At 67.1% G+C, this 18,427-nt stretch overlaps 2 protein-coding genes across 2 annotated transcripts; both read left to right on the top strand.

Moving 5' to 3' along the window:
* Positions 1–597: 597 nt before the first annotated feature.
* Positions 598–8,167, top strand: NES (nestin). The gene is made up of 4 exons (XM_087772276.1): positions 598–1,530; positions 2,457–2,581; positions 3,149–3,222; positions 3,820–8,167. Exons 1-4 carry the CDS (start codon positions 718–720, stop codon positions 7,668–7,670), a joined length of 4,863 nt encoding a protein of 1,620 aa, XP_087628402.1. The 5' UTR covers positions 598–717; the 3' UTR covers positions 7,671–8,167.
* Positions 8,168–14,482: 6,315 nt separating this feature from the next.
* On the top strand, positions 14,483–17,470 carry LOC104011869 (dnaJ homolog subfamily A member 1). The gene is made up of 7 exons (XM_087772345.1): positions 14,483–14,633; positions 14,708–14,906; positions 15,716–15,820; positions 15,908–16,135; positions 16,215–16,445; positions 16,534–16,634; positions 16,718–17,470. The coding sequence occupies exons 1-7, from the start codon at positions 14,502–14,504 to the stop codon at positions 16,943–16,945; spliced, it is 1,224 nt and encodes a 407-aa protein (XP_087628471.1). The 5' UTR covers positions 14,483–14,501; the 3' UTR covers positions 16,946–17,470.
* The last annotated feature ends 957 nt before the right edge of the window (positions 17,471–18,427 follow it).

Genomic DNA, 18,427 nt, shown 5'->3' with positions numbered 1-18,427 from the left:
GCCTGGTGCTCCCCGCCGTCCCCCCGAAGCAAAGGGATGCCCGTATGGCCGGATCCAGGGCACCGGCTCAGCCGTGGCTTGGGCTGAGCCCAAAACTGCCCCGGCCATCAAGAGGCACTGGTGTTCCCGGTGCAGCCGTCACCTCCCTGGGACCACGAGACCCTTGACGGGCCCCGTCTGGGCTCCCTTGGCCCCAGGTTTTGGAGCGGCACAGTGCCAGCGAGCTGCCGCAGAGGGATGCCCGCAGCCCACCCACCCTTGGACATCTCCCAGCCTCCACGCCAAGCCCCACGGCAGCCCTCCAGCACCCCAGCACGGCGATTAGGCTTTGCCAGGGGGATTTTCCCAGCCGAGCCACACCGGGGCGGGGATCCAACCCCTCAAGCCACCCTCCCAAAGTGCAAAGAAACACCTTGCCCTTCCCCAGGGCAAAATCACAGGGGTGTTTGCTGGAGCAGGGCTCAGCCCTCCTGCAGCCGGCGTCGAGCCCATGTGGGCTGGAGCCAGGCCGGCTGCGGAAGAGTTAAGCCCAGCTGCTCGCCCGGGTCTCAGGGGCCTCCCACTCGCCCGGCGTGGAGTATGAATAGCTGCGCTCCCCTCCGCTCCCAGCCACTCGCTTCCCTCCCTGCCTTCCCTCTTGTTCAGAGCCCCGGCATCCTCCCCGACATCCTCCGGCAGCGCCGGCGCCAGAGCCCCGGCATCCTCCAGAAAGCGCCGATGCTGAGCACGGAAAGTTTCACCGGGGCGAGAGCCCTGGGTGAGGAATCGCTGCAGATGTGGGACCTCAACAAGCGGCTGGAGGCGTACCTGGCCCGCGTCAAGTTCCTGGAGGAGGAAAATGAGGTGCTGCGAGCCGAAATCCAGAACGCCAAGGGCAGCCCTGCCGGGGATTCGTGGCGGGCAAAGTACGAGGAGGAGCTGCGAGCCCTGCGGGATGCACTGGATCATGCCTTCAGGGAGAAGTGCACAGCCGAGCTGGCCAGGGACAACCTCTACGAGGAGGTCCAGCAGGTGAAAAGCAGGTGCCAGAAGGAGCAGGCAGCCCGAGAAGAAGCCAAGAAGCAGCTGTCCTTGAGCAGGAAGGAGCTGGAGGAGGAGAGGAGAGCACAGATCTGGCTGAAGGAGAGAGCCGTGCAGCTGGAGAAGGAGGTGGAAGCCTTGCTGGAGGTGCACGAGGAGGAGAAAGCAGGGCTGGACCAGGAGATCGCAAGCTTCTCGCAGAGCCTGGAGAGCTTCCGCTGCGCGCCGGTGGCTTTCCAGCCAGTGGAGGTGGAGGACTACTCCAAGAGGCTCTCGGAGATATGGAAAGGGGCGGTGGAGACCTACAAGACGGAGGTGTCGCAGCTGGAGGGTTCCCTCTGCCAGGCCAAGGAGAACCTCTGGAAGGCGGTGGAGGACAACCAGCAGAGCCAGCTGCAGCTGCAGCACCTGGAGAAGGACCTGGCAGGGCTCAAAGCACGGAAGGAGATGCTGGAGGAGAGCCTGGCCCGGCAGTGGCAGGAGCAGCGCGGGGAGGCAGAGAAGTTCCAGGTGGGTGAAGGCGGTGGCGAGGTGCCGGTCCCCTGGGGAGGGGGAGAGCAGGGTGCTGTGGGTGCCTGGGGGGTGCTCAGGGCACCCACTCCCTGCAAAGGGACTGGGGAGATGGGTAAGAGGAGGCAAGACGGAGGGAGCAAACCGCAGAGCAGGGATGGATGGTTGGCCCTGGATGAGGTGCAGATGGAGAGGAAGCTGGGGAGAGTGGGAGGAAGAGCAGAGCGGCTTGGGGACATCCTTGTCCCCATCACAACAGGGACCTGAGGCCACTCTGCTGCAAGGGAGCAGCACCCAGACACCAGGTCCTCCCCCACCACCCTGCCCGGGGCTGGTGCTCCACGTCCCGCTGCACCACAGAGCCAGGGGGGGAACGGCAGCCCCTGCCCGCTGCCCCTCCAGCGCTGGGTGCAGGCAGCAGGGTGCAGGCAGCGGGGGGGTTGTGGGAAGGATAAACTCTGACCGACTTTGCTGCAGCTGCAACCCAACAGCTGCAAAAGTAATTCAGCAGGGGGAGGATGGGGCTGGAAATGCCAGGGACGGCGCGGACGCTGCTCGGGGAAGGGTCCCTCTTTGTTCCAGGTCCAGGCACCCACCACCGGTGTCACGGAGCAGAGGGTGCCGTGGCCTCGGCCGCTTGCCCAAAAGATGCTTCTTTCCCACGCCGGCACCCTGCGGTCCCGAATCCCCCGGCCTTTCCTCCCTCCTCCCCCTTGCTTTTCAGCCCCGCTCCTCTCCTCGCCCCCCTCTCCCCATCCTCAGCCCCCCCATGCTAAAATCGAGTGCCCAGGACCCCTCTCCCCGCAGCATCCCAAGGGGTGCTGGGTGGAAGCGAGAGCCACCAGCACATTCCCACGTCTGGCAGGGGCAGGCAGGGCTCAGGCAGGGCTGAGGCATCCCTGACCCCCTCTCTGTGCTGCCCGCAGCTGGCGATGGAGGCCCTGGAGCAGGAGAAGCAGACCCTGCGAGTGCAGATCGCCCAGGTGCTGGAGGACAGGCAGCAGCTCATGCACCTCAAGATGTCCCTCAGCCTGGAAGTGGCGACCTACAGGTGAGGTCCCCAATGGGGACACGGGGCCGGCGAGCAGCCGCTTCCCCAACACAGCCACCGCGGTGGGCACAGGAGGGGTCTCGGGCACAGGAGGGGTCTCGGGCACAAGGGGGGTCTCAGGTACAAGGGGGGGTCTTGCGTAGGGGCAGCCCTGAGCCCCTCTTCCAGCCCTTCCAGATGGCCCCAGACAAAGGCAGGCTGCCAGGGGACTGGGGGGACAATTAGCATGAGAATAGGGGCTGTCCCCAGCCCAGCCGAGGGGCCTCCCCGGCAGAGCATGATGTCACCCGGCGCGGACACTAATCCTGGGGACAGGGGGATGGGAGGGGAGGCAGGAGCAAGGGAGGCTGATCCGGTCCCTCCCATCTCCCCGCCAAGCCAGGACAGGGCAGCAAAACCATCCGTAGCCCCTTCGTGCCTCAGTTTACCTGCAAAGCAGCCGCCGGAGCCCAGCGGGGTGTGCTGGGGTGCACAGGGAGCAGCTCGGCTCTCGCCGTGGTGCAGACGCCCACCCACCCGCTCTATAGCACCCACCCCGTAGCACCCACCCCGCTCCTCTCCTTGCAGGACGCTGCTGGAAGCAGAGAGCACCCGCTTGCAAATGCCAGCTGGGGAATACAAGCTGGCCAACGGCTTGCGAGGTAAGGGAGCACCGGCACCAACCCCGGCACCGCCGCCGTGTCACCCCGGGGGGGTTCAGGGGATGAGGCTGAATATAGACACAAGCATTTTCCTGGCAGCGGTTGCTCGGCCACGATAGGAAGGTGCGAACGGAGACCGCGGAGCTCCTGGCACGGGGCTCGCAGACGCCGCGGTGCAGATAAGGGCTTATCTGCTTCTTCGTCTCTTTTTTTAATTCCTCCGCTGCACGGGGAGGGCAGGAGAGGATCCGCGTGCCTGGCAGGACCACGGGCTGTTGTAACAAGCTGAGCATTTCTTTTTTCCTCCAAAAACAACCAAGAAGGAAAGCCTGTCACCTGCACGCTTCCCCCAGCAGCAAGACCTGACTGCGGCTGCAGCCAGGCCGAGCATCGTCCTCGCGTGGTGCTGAATCCCCCGGGAGCATTGGCATCGGCCGCACTCGAGCGAGGAATTTCCCACTTTCTGTGAAGGAGATGTTTAAAAATAGGAGAGGGGGCAGCAGGCAGCGAGAGGCACCCGGGTGGCAGGGGAGGGATGGGGGAGCCGCACGAGCGGCTTTTCGGCACGCTCACCGCGCTCCCCCTCGCTCTTTGCAGATCTCAAGTTGGAGGTGAGCAGCGGCAGCAAGCTGACACCGGCAAGCGCCGAGGCCAGGCGGCTGCTGCCCCGGGACCACCGCGCCAGCCCCTCCATCTTCCCCAGGGTGGAGGGGAGGGTGCAGCCAGCAAAAGCCCAAAGTGACACCCTGACACCCAAAATCCAGAGCCCCGGTGCCAGGGAGCTCCAGAAAATCAGCTCGGTCCTCCATGCCACGGCACCGCAGGCTGCCGGCGTGGCCAGGGAGCCAGGTGCCCCCGGCCGCCCCACGCCGAGCCCCTCGCAGCCTGGCAAAGCTGCCCCTTCTCTCTCCCCAGACGCCCCCAGTCCCATGCCACCAGAGCCAGGGAGCCCGGGGGAAGAGGGTCCTGCCTGGCCGGGGGGAGAGGGGGCTGAGATGAGCCAAGGGAAGGAGCATCCTCCACCCGGAGCCGCAGTGGAGACCCACGACGCCAGCGCCAAGCCCCCAGGAACGGCGCCCACCCACAGCCTGCAGTACCCAGCCCAGCTGGTCAGCGAGGCGCTGGAGGGTGCTCTCAAGGAAATGAAAGACGATGCTCAGCCCAAAGAAGAGCCCACGCTCAGCGCTGTGTGGGCCCCCCAAGATGCCCATGCCCCCAGCTCCGTTCCCCCTGTAGAGGCTTGCAGAGGGGCTGGGGAAGGGCAAGACCCCTCCGAGGGTGCTGGGGACGGCGAGGCCGCTGAGGCAGAGGAGAGGGCTGGGGAAGCCATGCTCCAGGGGCTGGGTGTGGAGAGCAGCAGTCTGCAGGATGGAGCCACATCCCTGCCGGAACCACATCCCTGCGGCGCAGCTGCTTCCCCAAGTGCCACGGCAAGCCGGGAAGAGATGGGAGCGTGGGAGGAGGAGGAGATGCCCACTGTGCTGAGCCCAAGGGAACCCGAAGTGGTGGCTCAGGAAGAGGACACGAGTGGCCCTGGGCAAATGGGGACCAGCCAGGAAGAGCCAGAGCAAGAGGAGGACGAGGCAGAGGCCCCATGCACGGAGGCATTGCACCCCTCGGAGGATGAGGAGGAGAGGGGACCCCGCAGCCCCTGCGGAGTGGATGGCGATTTCCAGGGTGAAGGGATGGATGCACGAGAAGAGGAGTCCCTGCAAAGGGAAGTTGAAGCTGCTCGTGCTGTCCCCATGGAAAGCCATCCGGTTTTGCCCACGGAAAGTCACCTGGAAGAGGACCTTGTTGATGAAGAGCAGGAAAAGTTTGAGTGTCGGGAAATGTCCGTGTGCGAGATGGATCCGGCTGCAGAGGAGGAAAGGAGGCAGAAGACAAGCCCAGGGCAGGAGCCATGCCTGGAGCAGGAGCCCTCGAGCAACCACGAGGCCATCCCAGCAGAAGAGGCTTCATCGGGGGCTGAAGAAGATGCTGTGGAAGGCGAGGACCCAGGCAGAGCAAAAGATGGTGAGGGAGAAAAGGGAGAGGCCGGCGGGGAGGTGCTGGGAGGAGCAGACCCCCGGGCAGGAGAGGCTGCGGGACCTGAAGCCCCGGGGCAGGAGAGCGGAGCCCGTGAGGAGCCCGGGGACCTGCAGGAAAATGGCTTTGTGAAAGAGGTGCTGGAGCAGGAGGAGCTGGAGCCGGAGCCAGGAGAGGAGCCCTGGGGCAGCGGGGATGATGGCAACAGCCAAAAGCCCCATCCAGAGGACTGGGAGGTGACAGCAGAGGACACAGAGGGGGCTTTGGGGACAGAAGAGCCAGCCTGGGCAGATGACACCCCGACAAGCACAGGAGGGCTGGAAAGCGAGGAGAGAGAGGGCATGTCGCCAGCAGAGCTGGAGCAAACCCGGGAAGATGATGAAGAAGATGCCGAGAGCCAGGAGATGAGCCAGCAGCAGCCAGCGCTGGAGGCAGAGCCGGCCCCGGGGCTGGCGAGGGATGAGCAGGAGGGCACGGCGGGGCAGCCTGCCTGGGCACCCACAGATGCCCCCGGGCGAGGGGAGAGCCAGGAGCCGGCCGAGGCTCCGGAGGAGTCGTGGGAAGTGCAGGATGAGGATGCTGACGATGAGCTCGGCTCAGACCCGGGACAGCCGGCAAGCAGCAGCACCAGTGCGGCCGCACTTCAGCAGGCATCGGGTGATGGCGTGGAGAGCGGCGAGTCGGTGGAGAAGGACGCTGGGCGATCGGGAGAGCTGGAGCAGGCACCAGGGACGGGCAGGAGGGTGGAACTGGAGGACACGCTGCCGGACAGCACGCCCTTGCACCTCTACGAAGGGGAGACGCTGGCTGTGGTCGCACCCAGCCAAAACCCTCCGGAGACTGAGGAGACCACAGAGACAGCACCTGCATCCGAAATAGCTCCGGACGATGAAGGATGGCTGGAAGGGAGGGACCAGCCACCAACGCCCACCCTGCCAGAGAGCCACGAAGAGGAGGCAGGGACAGAGGTAGCCCCTGCAGCAGAGGGTGCTGAGGAGGAGGAAGGCTATTTCATGGTCTCTGCTCCTAACCAAGAGGTATCCAGCTCAGAGGAAGCCGAGATCTCCGAGGACTTTGAAGAAATTAAAGTTGAAGCAACTGAAGCCAGCAAAGATGATCTGGAAGCTCCTGGAGAAGCATCTCCAGTGCCAGAGGACGAAGGGCACTTTGAGGCGTTTGTTGGTGAAGGAGACGAAGACATCAAGATGCCCACAGAAGAACCTGAGATGCTGAAGGATGAGGATGAGGATGATGCTGGGGGTTTTACTGCTGAGCTGGAAGAAGGTCCAGCTGTGCCTGAGGCAGATCCCAGCTGTCCCGGGGCCAGGGGGCCGTTAGCAGGAGGTGCTGATGAGCCGGCCCAGGGTGCCGCAGGCTCTGGCACGCACGAGGAACCAGGGCGCTCAGAGGTCTTGGCTGCTGAATCGGTCGAGGAGCTCGATGGCACGGTGGAGCCGGAGAGCGATGCCGGCAGAGCCGAAACGCTCCCAGGCTGCAACCTGGGGCTGGTGGGGCAGGAGGAGGAGGAGGAAGAGGAGGAGGAGGAGGAGGAGGAGGAGGAGGAGGATCAGCCCGGCACGGCTCACCACGATGTGGCCGAGCCCATCCCTCCGGCAGGGCTCCAGGCCCCGGTGATGCCGGTTTCTCCATTGCCTGACCAAGCGGAGCAGACATCGGATGAGCAGCCATCTGCGGAGGAGGAAGCACCGGAGGGTGACAGCCCTCCACCGGCCGGGGACGAGGAGCCCCCCGAGGCCGACGCACCTCGGCCGGGCTCTGCGCCAGAGCAGGGAGGTTTTCCAGAGATAATGAAAGAAATCCCAGAGGCGGCTGATCTCTCTGCAAAGGTGCCAGCGGATGTCATGAAAGACTCAGATATTTTGGAAATAGTTGAGCAAGCCCTGGAGTTCAACCAGGAGCTGGTGATGGGGGTGAGGGCAGCCAAGGGTGGGCAGCGGCATCCTGGTGGGACCGAGCTACCCCAGGACACCGGGGAAGACTCCTCGCCTGCCTCGTCCAGCGAGGAGGAGCCGACGGTGCAGGAGGTGCCAGCGGATGCAGCACCAGGGACGGAGGGTCCGGTTCGGGCCGAGAACGGGTTGCACCGGGAGGCCAGCCTGGAGGACCTCACCGAATTCACCGAGGAGGTGCTGAACGGCATCACCAGCGTGCCGCCGGCACAGGAGTTCCCCGCGGAGACTGCAGACCCCGCTGCGGTGATGCCACCGCAGCCCCCTGCTCCCACAGATGCCATTGCCGCCAAGCTGGCCGATGCCACCCCGTGTGGCAAGCACGGTGGGGCTGACACCGTCCCCATGCCATCCCCTTTGGGGGATGACGTCTTGTGCCTCGCGCCCGACCAGCCGGCAGCGTGCCGGCTGAGAGCCGAGCAGGAGCCCTGGTCCTCGGGCGACGAGTGACGGTGGCGGGGGGGGACCCCTCCGGTAGCTCCCTCCCTGCCAAAACCCAGCACCCTCACTTCGCCCACCTGCCCACCTAATGTTTCTCCATCTCCTTATGATTTTTAGCACATTTGTGTGGATTTTTTGCACCCCTTTTCAGAGTGAAGAACCACCAAGCTCAGTTCCCCCTCGGCCCCCCAAATTTGCATGCTTGCTCTGGGACCCCAGCCTCATTTTGTGCCCCCTCTGGGTGGGTTGCCATGGCTGTATTTAATTTAAACCCCATCTTTCCTCCTTCCCTGTGATCTCCCCCCTTCAAGCCCCCCCAGCGCATCCGCCCCGGGAAGCCCAGCTGGAGGCTGGGGACCCCCACATGCTGCACCCAGCGCCTCAGGGCGAGCGAGAGCACCCCCGGGTCCCCAGCCCCGACCCGCCGACGTTCGCGGGGCTGACCCACGCCGGATGTATTCTCTGCCTTAACGTTAATTTAATAAAGCCTCATCATCCCGCTTGGACCTGCTGCAGCCTGGCTCTCCTCACTCCCGCGGCCGGGTGGCTCTGGGGGGGACGGGTTCATCAGCACGGGTTGGGGACAGGGTCCCCACGACGATGGTCACCCATCCCTGGGGCGATGCTCCCCCATCCCCAGGGCCCCACGGATGCCACTCAGGGCTCGCTGCTGGCCGGGCACTTGCCTGACGGCTGCCTGGGCTGGCCAGCGGGAGCGGGACGGGATGCCAGCCCACCCCATCCCTGTGCCAGCGCCTTCAGCAATGAGCCAACAAAACCAGCCGCTATTCCTGCCCGGATCAGGCAGGCTGCCCGCGGGGCAGCGTGCGGTCACCCAGCCCCGGGAGCTGCCGGGTACCCCGAGCATCGTGGTGGGGACCCCGTCGCCCCGGCAGACGTGGCTTTGCCCCTTCTCCCAAAGGGTGCTGGGCTGCAGAGGGGGCTACAAGGAGCCAAGGGGGCTCAATCGCCCCGTTGTGCGGCCGGGCGTGGGGACGGCGCATGAAGAGCCGCATAAATCAGCCTCCGGCTAGAGAATGGGCTCCTTTATGCCGGGCAAAGGGCTGAGTCACCCCGGGCAAGCGGACGAGGGGACCCGGGTGGCCACGACATCCCTGGGGACCGACAGCCTTGCACCCACGGGTGCGCTCAGCATCGCTCCTTGGGTGCTCGGGGACGGGCCGCCCGCCTGGCTGGCCCCGCCGCTCGCCCACGCGCCGGATTTAGCCCGGCCGTCCCCGTGCCAGCGCCCAGGGGTGCTCGGAGCCAGGGACCGATAAGGACCCAACATTTATCTGCCTTCCTCCATGCGAAGCCCCCGGCCCCCTCCCCTGCCCGAAGGCGACGGTTTCCTTTTAAGGCCAAACTCCAACGGATCCAAACACCGTAATAAAAAAAAAATAACCCCTCCGATTAGTTTAATCAGGCGCCGAGCCTGTGTTCAATCAGCCCTTGGCCCTAACGCACCCCTTCAGCGAGGCCTGGGCAGCGTCAGCCGATGGCAGCTCCGGTAAACCCCCCCGAGACCCCCGGTGTCCCCCCGAGTGGTCCCCCAAAAGCGGGGCTGCCCGGACGCCGGGGTCCCCGGGCGAGGAGGGGCGGTGGCGGGATGCTGCGGAGGAGACGGCAGCGGGCGAGGAGCTTCGCAAGGCGGGGGGTGACATTCCTCCCGAAATTAATCCACATTCCAGCCGGTGCTGACAAAGCGATGAGGGGGGACAGATGGCAAGGGGGAGGAGAGGCAGCCCCTTCCTCACCCCGAGGAGGAGGAGGAGGATGGGACGAGGCTGCAGAGGGCTGAGGGTCGCCTGGTGGGGTGGGGACGGCTGCCGGGTGCTTGCAAACCCCAGGGGCTGCAGCCTGGAGAGCGAAACCCCGGCGATGCTCGTCTGCAGGCTGCGAGAAATGCACGAGCGAGTGTGCAGCAACGGGACCGAGCGTGTCCCCGAAGGGACCGAGTGTGTCCCCGATGGGACCAAGTGTGCCCCAATGGGACCGAGCGTGTCCCCAGTGGGACCAAACATGCCCTAATGGGACCAAGTGCACCCCAATGGGACTGAGCGTGTCCCCAGTGGGACTGAGCGTGTTCCCAGTGGGACCAAGTGTGCCCCAATGGGACTGAGCGTGTCCCCAGTGGGACTGAGCGTGTTCCCAGTGGGACCAAGTGTGCCCTAATGGGAACAAACATGCCCTGATGGGACCGCGCGTGCCCGGGTCCCCCTGTGCCCAACCCTGGCGTGGGGCTGCAGCTCGGACACCCATCGGACCCCCTCCCAGACCAAAACCCACTGGAGGCTGTGGGGCCCCGCGGGCAGCACCCCCCCGGTTCCACCGAGCACACGCAATCTGATTTTGGGGACCACGCTGCTTTCGGGGGCCGGAAAGAGAAACAGAGGTGTCCCCCCCGCACCCGAAACCTGCTCGCACGCCCAGACGGAAGCACGGTGCTGGTGCACACGCACGTGCAAAAGGGCAGGTGGGGTGGGGGGGGTCCCGGGGGCCGCGGCCATGGCGGGGGGCTGCGTGGGGCTGGCCGGCCTGGTGCTTGAAGAGCCCCCGGAGCCCCCCGCAGCCTGGCCCCCCGCCAGCCGGGGAAGGGTTTTGTTTCCTTGAAGGCTGGGCGAGAGGGGGATTTCAATGGAGCCCACACAAAAACTCCCTGTGGGGTGAGCCCGCGCCGGGATGGGGAGGGGGGATGAGGCGGGATGACCTCAGCGATGACTTCATTCCACTTGCAGCTCCCAAAAATCCTGGGAACCTTATAAGGAAAGGACTAAAAATACAGCCGGAGGCGTGTGGGCAGCCCCTGCTCCCCCTCCCCAAAATAAGCCCTTGGGGATGCTGAATGCGGGCAAGCAGGAGCCACGCCGGGGCCACCGTGGCTGTCCCCGAGGGGGATGCACGGTGGGGACAATTGATGGGGACCCAAAAACCCCCAGGGGTGAAGCAGGCTGGGTCCCCCCCGCCAGCCCAGGGCAGGGATGCAGGCAACGGGTGTCCCCCCCAGCGAGGCATCGCCGTCCCCAGCCAGCGCCGTCCCTTCCCGCGACACCCCGGGGACGTGCCGGGGTGGGGGGCCGGCTCGGCCACCCCCTCGCTCGCCCTTCACCCAGGTCAGACACCCCCCGGGAATAGCTCCCGCCGGCTATAATAAGCTCTGTCCCGGTTTTCGGGGGCTCGCCCAGCTGCCGGGTCGTGACCCCCTCGGCAGCACCGTGCCCCAGCGCCACGACAGCTGCTGCCAAATCGGGGCGACGCAGATGCCTGCGGCCGAGCCCCGCGGCGGGAGCCCCGCCGGGAATGCGCGCCTGGGGCCGTCCGTCAGCGCCTGGGAGGATGATGGGGTCCCTGGGGCGATGCCCCCCGTCCCCATGCCGTTACCTCCCCAAAACGCTCCTTTGCACCAAAATGGGTGGGGGAAGACAAGGGGGAACGTGGCACCCACCCACCCACTGCCAACCGGCACCCCAAGAGCCCCTTCCTCCTCCCCAGCCCTGGTAAACACAGCCCCAGCAGCCCCGCAGGCGGCCTCAGCGCCGGTAAACACGGCGCAGGATGCGGCACGCAGCCCACGGTCGGCCGCCCGTCATTAAGCTGGGGCGTGGGGTAGGAGCGGTACGGGAAAAGGGCTGTGGCGTGGGAAGCAGCCCGGCCAGCTCCCGACACGTGCGTGCCAGCACCGTGCCTCAGTTTCCCTTCTCATCCAGCCTGCCACGGGCCAGCCGCGAGTGGAAAGGGGCTGAGTCAGCGATGGGGAGAGGGGAAGCCCCCCCAGGGCACCCCACGGCACCCAGCTGCACCCACCCCACGCGAGCCATGGGGCATCTGGGCCGGGGAGCAGCGGGCGCAGGAGGTGACTCACCCCCGGCCACGGCAGCCGGAGGGAAACGCCGACAAAGCAGCTCCTTCCTCGCGGCACAGCCGGTCCCCGGCACGCAGGTGGCACCGGGACAAGCAGGGCTGTCCCCCCCTCACCCCGTAATCGCTGGGGTGGGATCTGACCCCCCGGGGCCAAACCTGCCGTGGCCAAAGAGCGCTGAGCCCCCGTGGATCCAGACCTGGTGCCCACCGGAGGCTGGGGGCACGGTGCCAGGCAAGGTCACGCCGTTGGGGACAGGATGTGACCGCGGCCGGCGCTGAGTCACCGCGAGCAGCTGGTGCCGGATCCGGCCCTGGGAAGGGGCTGGAAGGTCCCTTGGCTCCAGCGTTCCTTGCCCCAAACAGCATCCCCAGCATGGCCGGGGACCCCCTGCCCAGTTTGGGGACCTCATTCCCAGTTTGGGGACCACGTGCCCAGTTTGGAGACCCCCTGCCCAGTTTGGGGACTGTGTGCCCAGTTTGGCGATCTCATTCATTCCCCGTTTGGGGTCTCCATTCCCAGTTTGGGGACTGTGTGCTCAGTTTGGGGACTGCATGCCCACTTTGGAGATCCCTTCCCAGTTTGGGGACCGTGTGCTCAGTTTGGGGACCCCGTGTCCAGTTTGGGGAACTGTGTGCCCAGTTTGGGGACCCTGTGCCCAGTTTGAAGACTCTATTCCCAGTTTGGGGACTTCATTCTCAGTTTGAGGACCACGTGCCCAGTTTGGAGACTCCCCCTTGCCCAATTTGGAGACTGTTTGCCCAGTTTAGGGACCTCACGTCCAGTCTGGGCACCTCATTCCCAGTTTGGGGACTCCATTCCCAGTTTGGAAACCCCATGCCCAGTTTGGGGACTTCATTCCCAGTTTGAGGACCATTTGCCCAGTTTGGAAACCCCGTGCCCAGTTTGGGGACTTCATTCCCAGTTTGAAGACTCCGCTCCCAGTTTGGGGCCCCCATGGCAGACCCGGCTCCCAGCCCCTCGCCGTCGATCAGCCGACGGCGGCGGCTTCCCGCAGGAATTCCGACCGAATTCCCCCGCCGCGGGCAGGTGGGCTGGGGGTCGCTGGAAGCCCAGCGGGGCGACAACTGCCCGCCGGCGTTGGGTTTCGGGGGGCGAGGGGGGGGAGATTTATCACCTCCAGGCTCCTGGGACCCCCCCACCATTGCCCGGGGCGCTGCGGCCGCCCCCCGCCCGGCGCTGGGGGCCAGGGCAGCCCCGCGGGAGCCGCCGAGGGCCCGGCTCTTTGTCCAAACATGGCCAGTGATTTTGGTGGCCCGACACCGGAGCTGGCTGGGAGGATGGCGGAGGGCTGGCCATGGAGAGGGGGGGGGGCACCCTGCGCACCCTGAACCCCACCGCCACCCCAGCAGCACCCCCCAGCGCCTTCCTCCTCCTCCTCCTCCCAGGGATTTACTCCCTCCCTGCTATTGGCAGCCCTCCCCCCCCCAAAAATGCCTATTTGGGGAGGGGGGGGCAAGCAGGCAGCTCCCCAGAAGGGCTCCCGGCTGGGCGCACTGCCCAGCGCACCCCCAAAGGCCTCTCTCTGTTGGGGGGCACCGGGCAGGAGAGGGCAGACCCCCCCCCCTCAGTCTGTGCCCCCCCGTGGGGAACCCCTGCCCCGCCGGATCGGGCCCCGGGGGGGGGGAAGGGACTGGATCGGGCCCCGCGGCGCGGGATCGGGCCCGGGATCGGGCCCGGGGGGGGTGGATCGGGCCCCGCGGCGCGGGATCGGGCCCGCCGCGCACCACGCCGCCCCCTGCAGGACGGCCGCGGCGTTCGGAATTCCCACTCTTTTTTCTGATTGGCTACCCGGTTCGAGCCAATGAGAGAGGAGGTGTCGGGCGGGAAGGCGGACCCGGCAGATATCGTAGCCAATCGAAAGCCAGCGACGCGTTCCACCTCCCAAACCGGCCCGGAAGAGCCGACAACCAATGAGAATGGGGGCGGTGGGGAGCGGGCGAGGCGGTGGGCGGGAGATTGAGGGAGCGACGGCCAATGGACGCGGTGCGACGGGCGGAGGGGGCGTATCCCTCGGGGCCGTTCCCAGCCAATGGGGAGCGCGGGGGGCGTGTCCCCGGCTTCCAGAGAGTTCGGAGACGGGAGCGGAGCGGCGGCGGCGGCGGTGAGTGAGGGGCGGCCCCGGCCCCGGCCCCGGGCTCCCCCGGGCTCCCCCGGGCTCCCCCGGCCCCGCCACCCCGCTCCCCGCCCACCCGCGGCGGCAGGGCCCGGCCCGCTTCTGGGGACCCCCCGGCGGCGGGGGCCGGGCCCGGTTGCGGGGCCTGTCAGCAGCGGGGGAGCCGGGCCGGGCCTGCCCTGACCCGGCCTGAGGGCGGCGGGGGGGGGGGCCCGGTGCCCGCCGTGCGGCCTCGCTTTGGGGGTACCCGGTGCTTTGGGGTGTCCCCCCGGCCATGGCGGGGTCCTGCTGGCCGCCCCCACGCTGTCACGACATGGGGAGCGGGGTGTCACATCGCCCGACAGCCCACCCCAGCCCCCTGTCCCCTGTAGCGGGGCTCGGAGGTGCCCGGGCGGGAGGGGTTTGGACCTGGGGAGAGACCCGAGGCGAACCCACTCGGGACGGATCCAGCCGTGGCCCCTGGGGGGCCGCCAGCCCCGGGGGGGGGCCCGATCCCATGGGGGTTTTCGGGAGGAGCCGGTTATTTACCTCCCGCCCGGGGAGCCCGGAGCTTCCCCGCGTCCCCCTCCCACCCGTGTCGCAAGATAAACGGCGTCCACACCCCGCGTGGGGTTTATCGGCTCCCGGCACACGGGCCAGTGCGGGGGGAGAGCGGCTGGGCCGTGGGATGCTGCTGGGGTGGGGAAACTGAGGCAGAGCCGGGCACAGGGAGGAGAAATGGGGTAAAAGCCCGTGGCGAGTCCCACGGGTGGGGGGTCCTGGGCCAGGGCAGGGGGACGCGGGGGAGGGGTCCTGGAGGGGGCTCAGGGCTCTCTCCTCTCGCAGCACGTCAGCAGCCAGGAAGATGGTGAAGGAGACGGGCTACTACGACCTGCTGGGCGTGCGGCCGGGAGCCAGCCTGGATGAGATCAAGCGGGCGTACCGGCGCCTGGCGCTGCGCTACCACCCTGACAAGAACCCCAGCGAGGGCGAGCGGGTAGGTGCAGCCCCCCGGCCCCCACCCGCCTCGCTTCCCCCCTCGTCTCACCCCGTTTTTCCCCCCTTCCCCAGTTCAAGCAGATCTCCCAAGCCTACGAGGTGCTGTCGGACGCCCACAAACGGGCGCTCTACGACCGCGGCGGGGAGCGGGCCATGAAGGAGGGCGGCCTGGGGAGCCGAGGAGGAAGCAGCGGATTCGGCTCCCCCATGGACATCTTCGATCTCTTCTTCGGAGGGGGAGTGCGGATGCGCAGCCGGGCGGACAGGCGAGGTACCGGGGACGAAGGACCCGCCGGGACCCCGGGTGCTGGGAGGGGACTGACGCCCAGGCACGGTGCGGTGCTGGCTCCAGTTGGTGGCCCGCGGGCCACGTCCCTCCCCGCGGTGCGCAGCCCGACGCCGTTCCTTGTCATCCTCATTACTTTCTCCATCTACCCCTCTTCAAAGGGCCCTTCCCTGTCCCTGTCCCAGCTTTCCCCCGCCATCCCCAGGGCTGAGGCTGAGTCAGCCCAGCGCTGCCCTCGGCTCCCCGCGAGCCCCGAGGGAGGCTGCAGCAAGACGCAGGGCGTGCAGGGCCGCTCCGGTGACTCTACAGATGCTTTTGGCCTGGGTCACTGGGAAAGGGTGACTCGCCACGGCGTTTCTTGCTGAAGTGGCACGATTTAATAGCAGGGCAATTAGGAGGCCAAGGGGAGCGTCCCGGTGACTCCGGGCAGAGCCTCTCCAGCCGGGTTGAGGCGATAAGCGGCTGGAGGGCGGTGGAGGGCCCTGGGGTAGAAGCCAGGCCCGACGCACGCTGGGGACCCGGGGCTGTTCCGGGGCAGCTGGCAGGATCCGGGCTTGGAGGCGTGAGGAGATCCCTGCTCGAAGTTCCACAGAGCCTTCACGCCAAGCCCGGCTTAAAGCTGTTTCTGGTCCCTGAGGATTAAGCAGGACCGACTCTGGAGGGAAGCTGTCAGCCACCGCTCCCCGCAGAGAACCGGTGATGCCGAGCCGCGGCAGCCGGCACCCCTCTGGTTGCGGCTCGGGGGGTGGCGTGTGGCCGGGTGCTGATCCAGGCTCTCTCCTCCGTCCCTCCAGGGAAGACGGTGGTGCACCAGCTCTCGGTGTCGCTGGAGGACCTCTACAACGGCACCACGCGCAAGCTGTCCCTGCAGAAGAACATCATCTGTAGGAAATGTGGAGGTGAGCGCCCGAGGGGCCGGGCCGCGGGGTTGCCCGGGGCTCCTCCCGGTGCCGCAGCCCGGCTTGCTCACCCCTCTGCCTCCCCAGGCTGCGGGGTGCGGGAGGGCGCCCAGAGGAGGTGCCCCAAATGCCACGGCTCGGGCATGGAGGTTCGCATCCACCAGCTGGGACCCAGCATGATCCAGCAGATCCAGACGGTCTGTTCCCAGTGCCAGGGCCAGGGCGAGTGGATCCGGCCTCGGGACTGCTGCCTCACCTGCAACGGCCGCAAGGTCGTGCGGGAGAAGAAGATCCTCAGTGTTCACCTGGATAAAGGTGAGACGGGGCCGCCTGGGGAGCGGGGTCGCCCCCAAAACGGCCCCCGCGCCCTGAGCTCTCCCCGCGCACCCCGCAGGCATGAAGGACGGGCAGAAGATCACCTTCCACGAGGAAGGGGACCAAGTTCCCGGCCTGGAACCCGGCGACATCATCATCGTCCTGGATCAGAAGGAACACCCCGTTTTCCGACGCAGCGGTGACGACCTCATCGTCAAGAGGGAGATCAGCCTGGCAGACGCCCTGTGCGGCTGCCGACAGGTGATCCGCACCCTGGACAACAGGACCCTGCTCATCTCCTCCCAGCCAGGTGGGACGGGGTCGGGTGCTCTCCGCTAGCCCTGCGAGGAGCCGCAGGGCTGCCAGGCACAGCGAGGTGACGCTGTTCTTTGTCTCAGGTGACGTTATCCGACCCGGGGACCTGAAGTGTGTCCCCAACGAGGGGATGCCCGTCTACAGGAGCCCCTTCCAGAAGGGAAAACTCATCCTGCAGTTCCAGGTGAGGAGCTGGAGCCGGCGTCCCCCATCCCTGGGGTCCCCGCGTCTCCATCCCGTGCCTCCATCTCCTCTCTCCGGTCGCAGGTGAAGTTCCCGGAGCCAGGCTGGCTTCCCACCGACCGCCTGCGCCAGCTCCAGGCCTTCTTCCCGCCCCAGGAGGAGGTGATGGCCACCGAGGACACGGAGGAGGTAGAGCTCAGCGACTACACGTCCCACGGCGGGTCGGGCCGACGGCCCTACACCGGCGAAGCCTACCACGAAGACGACTTTGAGGATGGCATGCGCCAACACGTCCAGTGCCAGACCTCGTAGCCGGTGGGGGGCTGGAGGGGGGGCTCCAGTGGCAGCCGGGCTCGTCCCCCGGGGTGGCGGGGCAGGGCTGGGGCCGCTCGGGCGGGGAAGGGGGCTCGGAGAGCCGTCACGTTCAGGGATGTACATAGGTCGCCTTTCCGACAGCACTTACCCTCCCTCGCCGCCCCTGGGGAGCCGGGTGCGGGGCTGCCCCGCTTCGGGGACCCCCCCTGCTCTCCCGCCAAGGGGAGAGGCTGGGGACGAGGCCCCTCTCCGACCTCCCCCGGAGAGGGAGCCGGATCCTCCCTCCGGCTCCGGCTCCCTGCCGGTGGAGGAGCCGCCGCTGCTGCGCTGGCCCTGGGCTCGGTGGGATCCAGCGGGACAGCGCAGCCCCGGACTGGTGACGAGGAGGAGGGGGACAACACCTTCCCCCCTGCCTCAGTTTCCCCACCTGCGGTCCGGTGGGGCAAAGCCTCGCAGGAGCCGAGTTGGGGAGGACGGGAACTGCCCGGCTCAGCCGCCGTCCCCCGCCGGGGTCCCTGCCACTGCCCGGGCCCCCCGAGAGCCCTTGCTTTGCCCGTTTCTTTCCTTGCTGGAGCCTGGGTCAGGCCTGGGGAGCGGAGGGGGTTTCTCTTTTCTCTTTGCACAGAACAGAAGGGGGTTTGGGGGGGAACCCGTCCCTTTAATTTATTTTTGGAAGAATTTTAAAACATTTTTCTTCTTTTTTGGGGGGGGGGGGGGGAGGGAAGGGAAACTTTGTACACGGCATTAAAAGCAAATCCCGAGTCCGCGTGGCTGCGTGTTGCCGCAGCGGGGCCGTGCTCCCCGCGGAGAGGCCGGCGGGGCGCGGGCGGTGACTCCTGCTTCCCCGCTTTGATCTGCCGGGCGTGCCTCAGTTTCCCTGGCTTTGCACAAGCGGGAGGCGACCCGCAGGGCTCGGCCGGGGCCGGCAGCCAGCTCCGGCCCTCCCAGCCTGGGGTTTTCCCCTTCACCTCCCGCTCGGGGTGAGCCGGAGCCCCGCGGCGCAGGACAGGGACCCCCCCAGGCCCCCGGCAGAGATCAGCACCCACCCAGGCAGGGTCCTGGCCCTGTTCCCCTCCTCCCCAGCCCCTCACCCCCCCGTTTTGCCCCCCTGCACCCCATCCCTGACCCCGTTTTACCAGCCCCAGCCCCCCCAAACCAATCTTTGGACCCTTTGCATCGCCTCCGTGTCCCCAGAGCCCCTCACCCTGCCCCGGTTCACACCCCACCCCCCCCAGCCCCCGCCTCACCCCCTCTGTTTCCTCCCTGTCCCCTTCGCGTTATCTCAGCATCCCTGGAGCCCCTCACCATGGGGGCAGGACCCCCCCAAAACAACCTCAGCCCCCCTCTTTCAGCAAGACCCCCCCAAACAACCTCAGCCCCCCTCTTTCAGGGCACAGGAGTGAGTGGGGGGCTCCAGGCTGTGCTATGGGGCAGAGCCAGGCTCCAGAGCAGGGATGGGGGGGAGACCCCCCCAAAAAA

This window comes from Nipponia nippon, unplaced genomic scaffold (assembly GCF_047370975.1).
Source record: "Nipponia nippon isolate SJK-2023a ecotype South Korea unplaced genomic scaffold, ASM4737097v1 scaffold_36, whole genome shotgun sequence".
NCBI classification, from domain to species: domain Eukaryota; kingdom Metazoa; phylum Chordata; class Aves; order Pelecaniformes; family Threskiornithidae; genus Nipponia; species Nipponia nippon.
Note: the sequence above shows the minus strand (reverse complement) of the source record. Positions and strands in the feature narration are given on the sequence as shown.

What these genes read in the sequence shown, in the direction of transcription:
- LOC104011869 (XM_087772345.1), top strand. Translation starts at nt 14,502, where the DNA reads ATGGTGAAGGAGACGGGCTACTACGACCTGCTGGGCGTGCGGCCGGGA. An exon ending in ACCCCAGCGAGGGCGAGCGG is followed by an intron (nt 14,634 to 14,707) that starts GTAGGTGCAGCC and finishes CCCCTTCCCCAG; the next exon opens with TTCAAGCAGATCTCCCAAGC. An exon ending in AACTCATCCTGCAGTTCCAG is followed by an intron (nt 16,635 to 16,717) that starts GTGAGGAGCTGG and finishes CTCCGGTCGCAG; the next exon opens with GTGAAGTTCCCGGAGCCAGG.
- NES (XM_087772276.1), top strand. Translation starts at nt 718, where the DNA reads ATGCTGAGCACGGAAAGTTTCACCGGGGCGAGAGCCCTGGGTGAGGAA. An exon ending in CTGGAAGTGGCGACCTACAG is followed by an intron (nt 2,582 to 3,148) that starts GTGAGGTCCCCA and finishes CTCTCCTTGCAG; the next exon opens with GACGCTGCTGGAAGCAGAGA. An exon ending in GCTGGCCAACGGCTTGCGAG is followed by an intron (nt 3,223 to 3,819) that starts GTAAGGGAGCAC and finishes CGCTCTTTGCAG; the next exon opens with ATCTCAAGTTGGAGGTGAGC.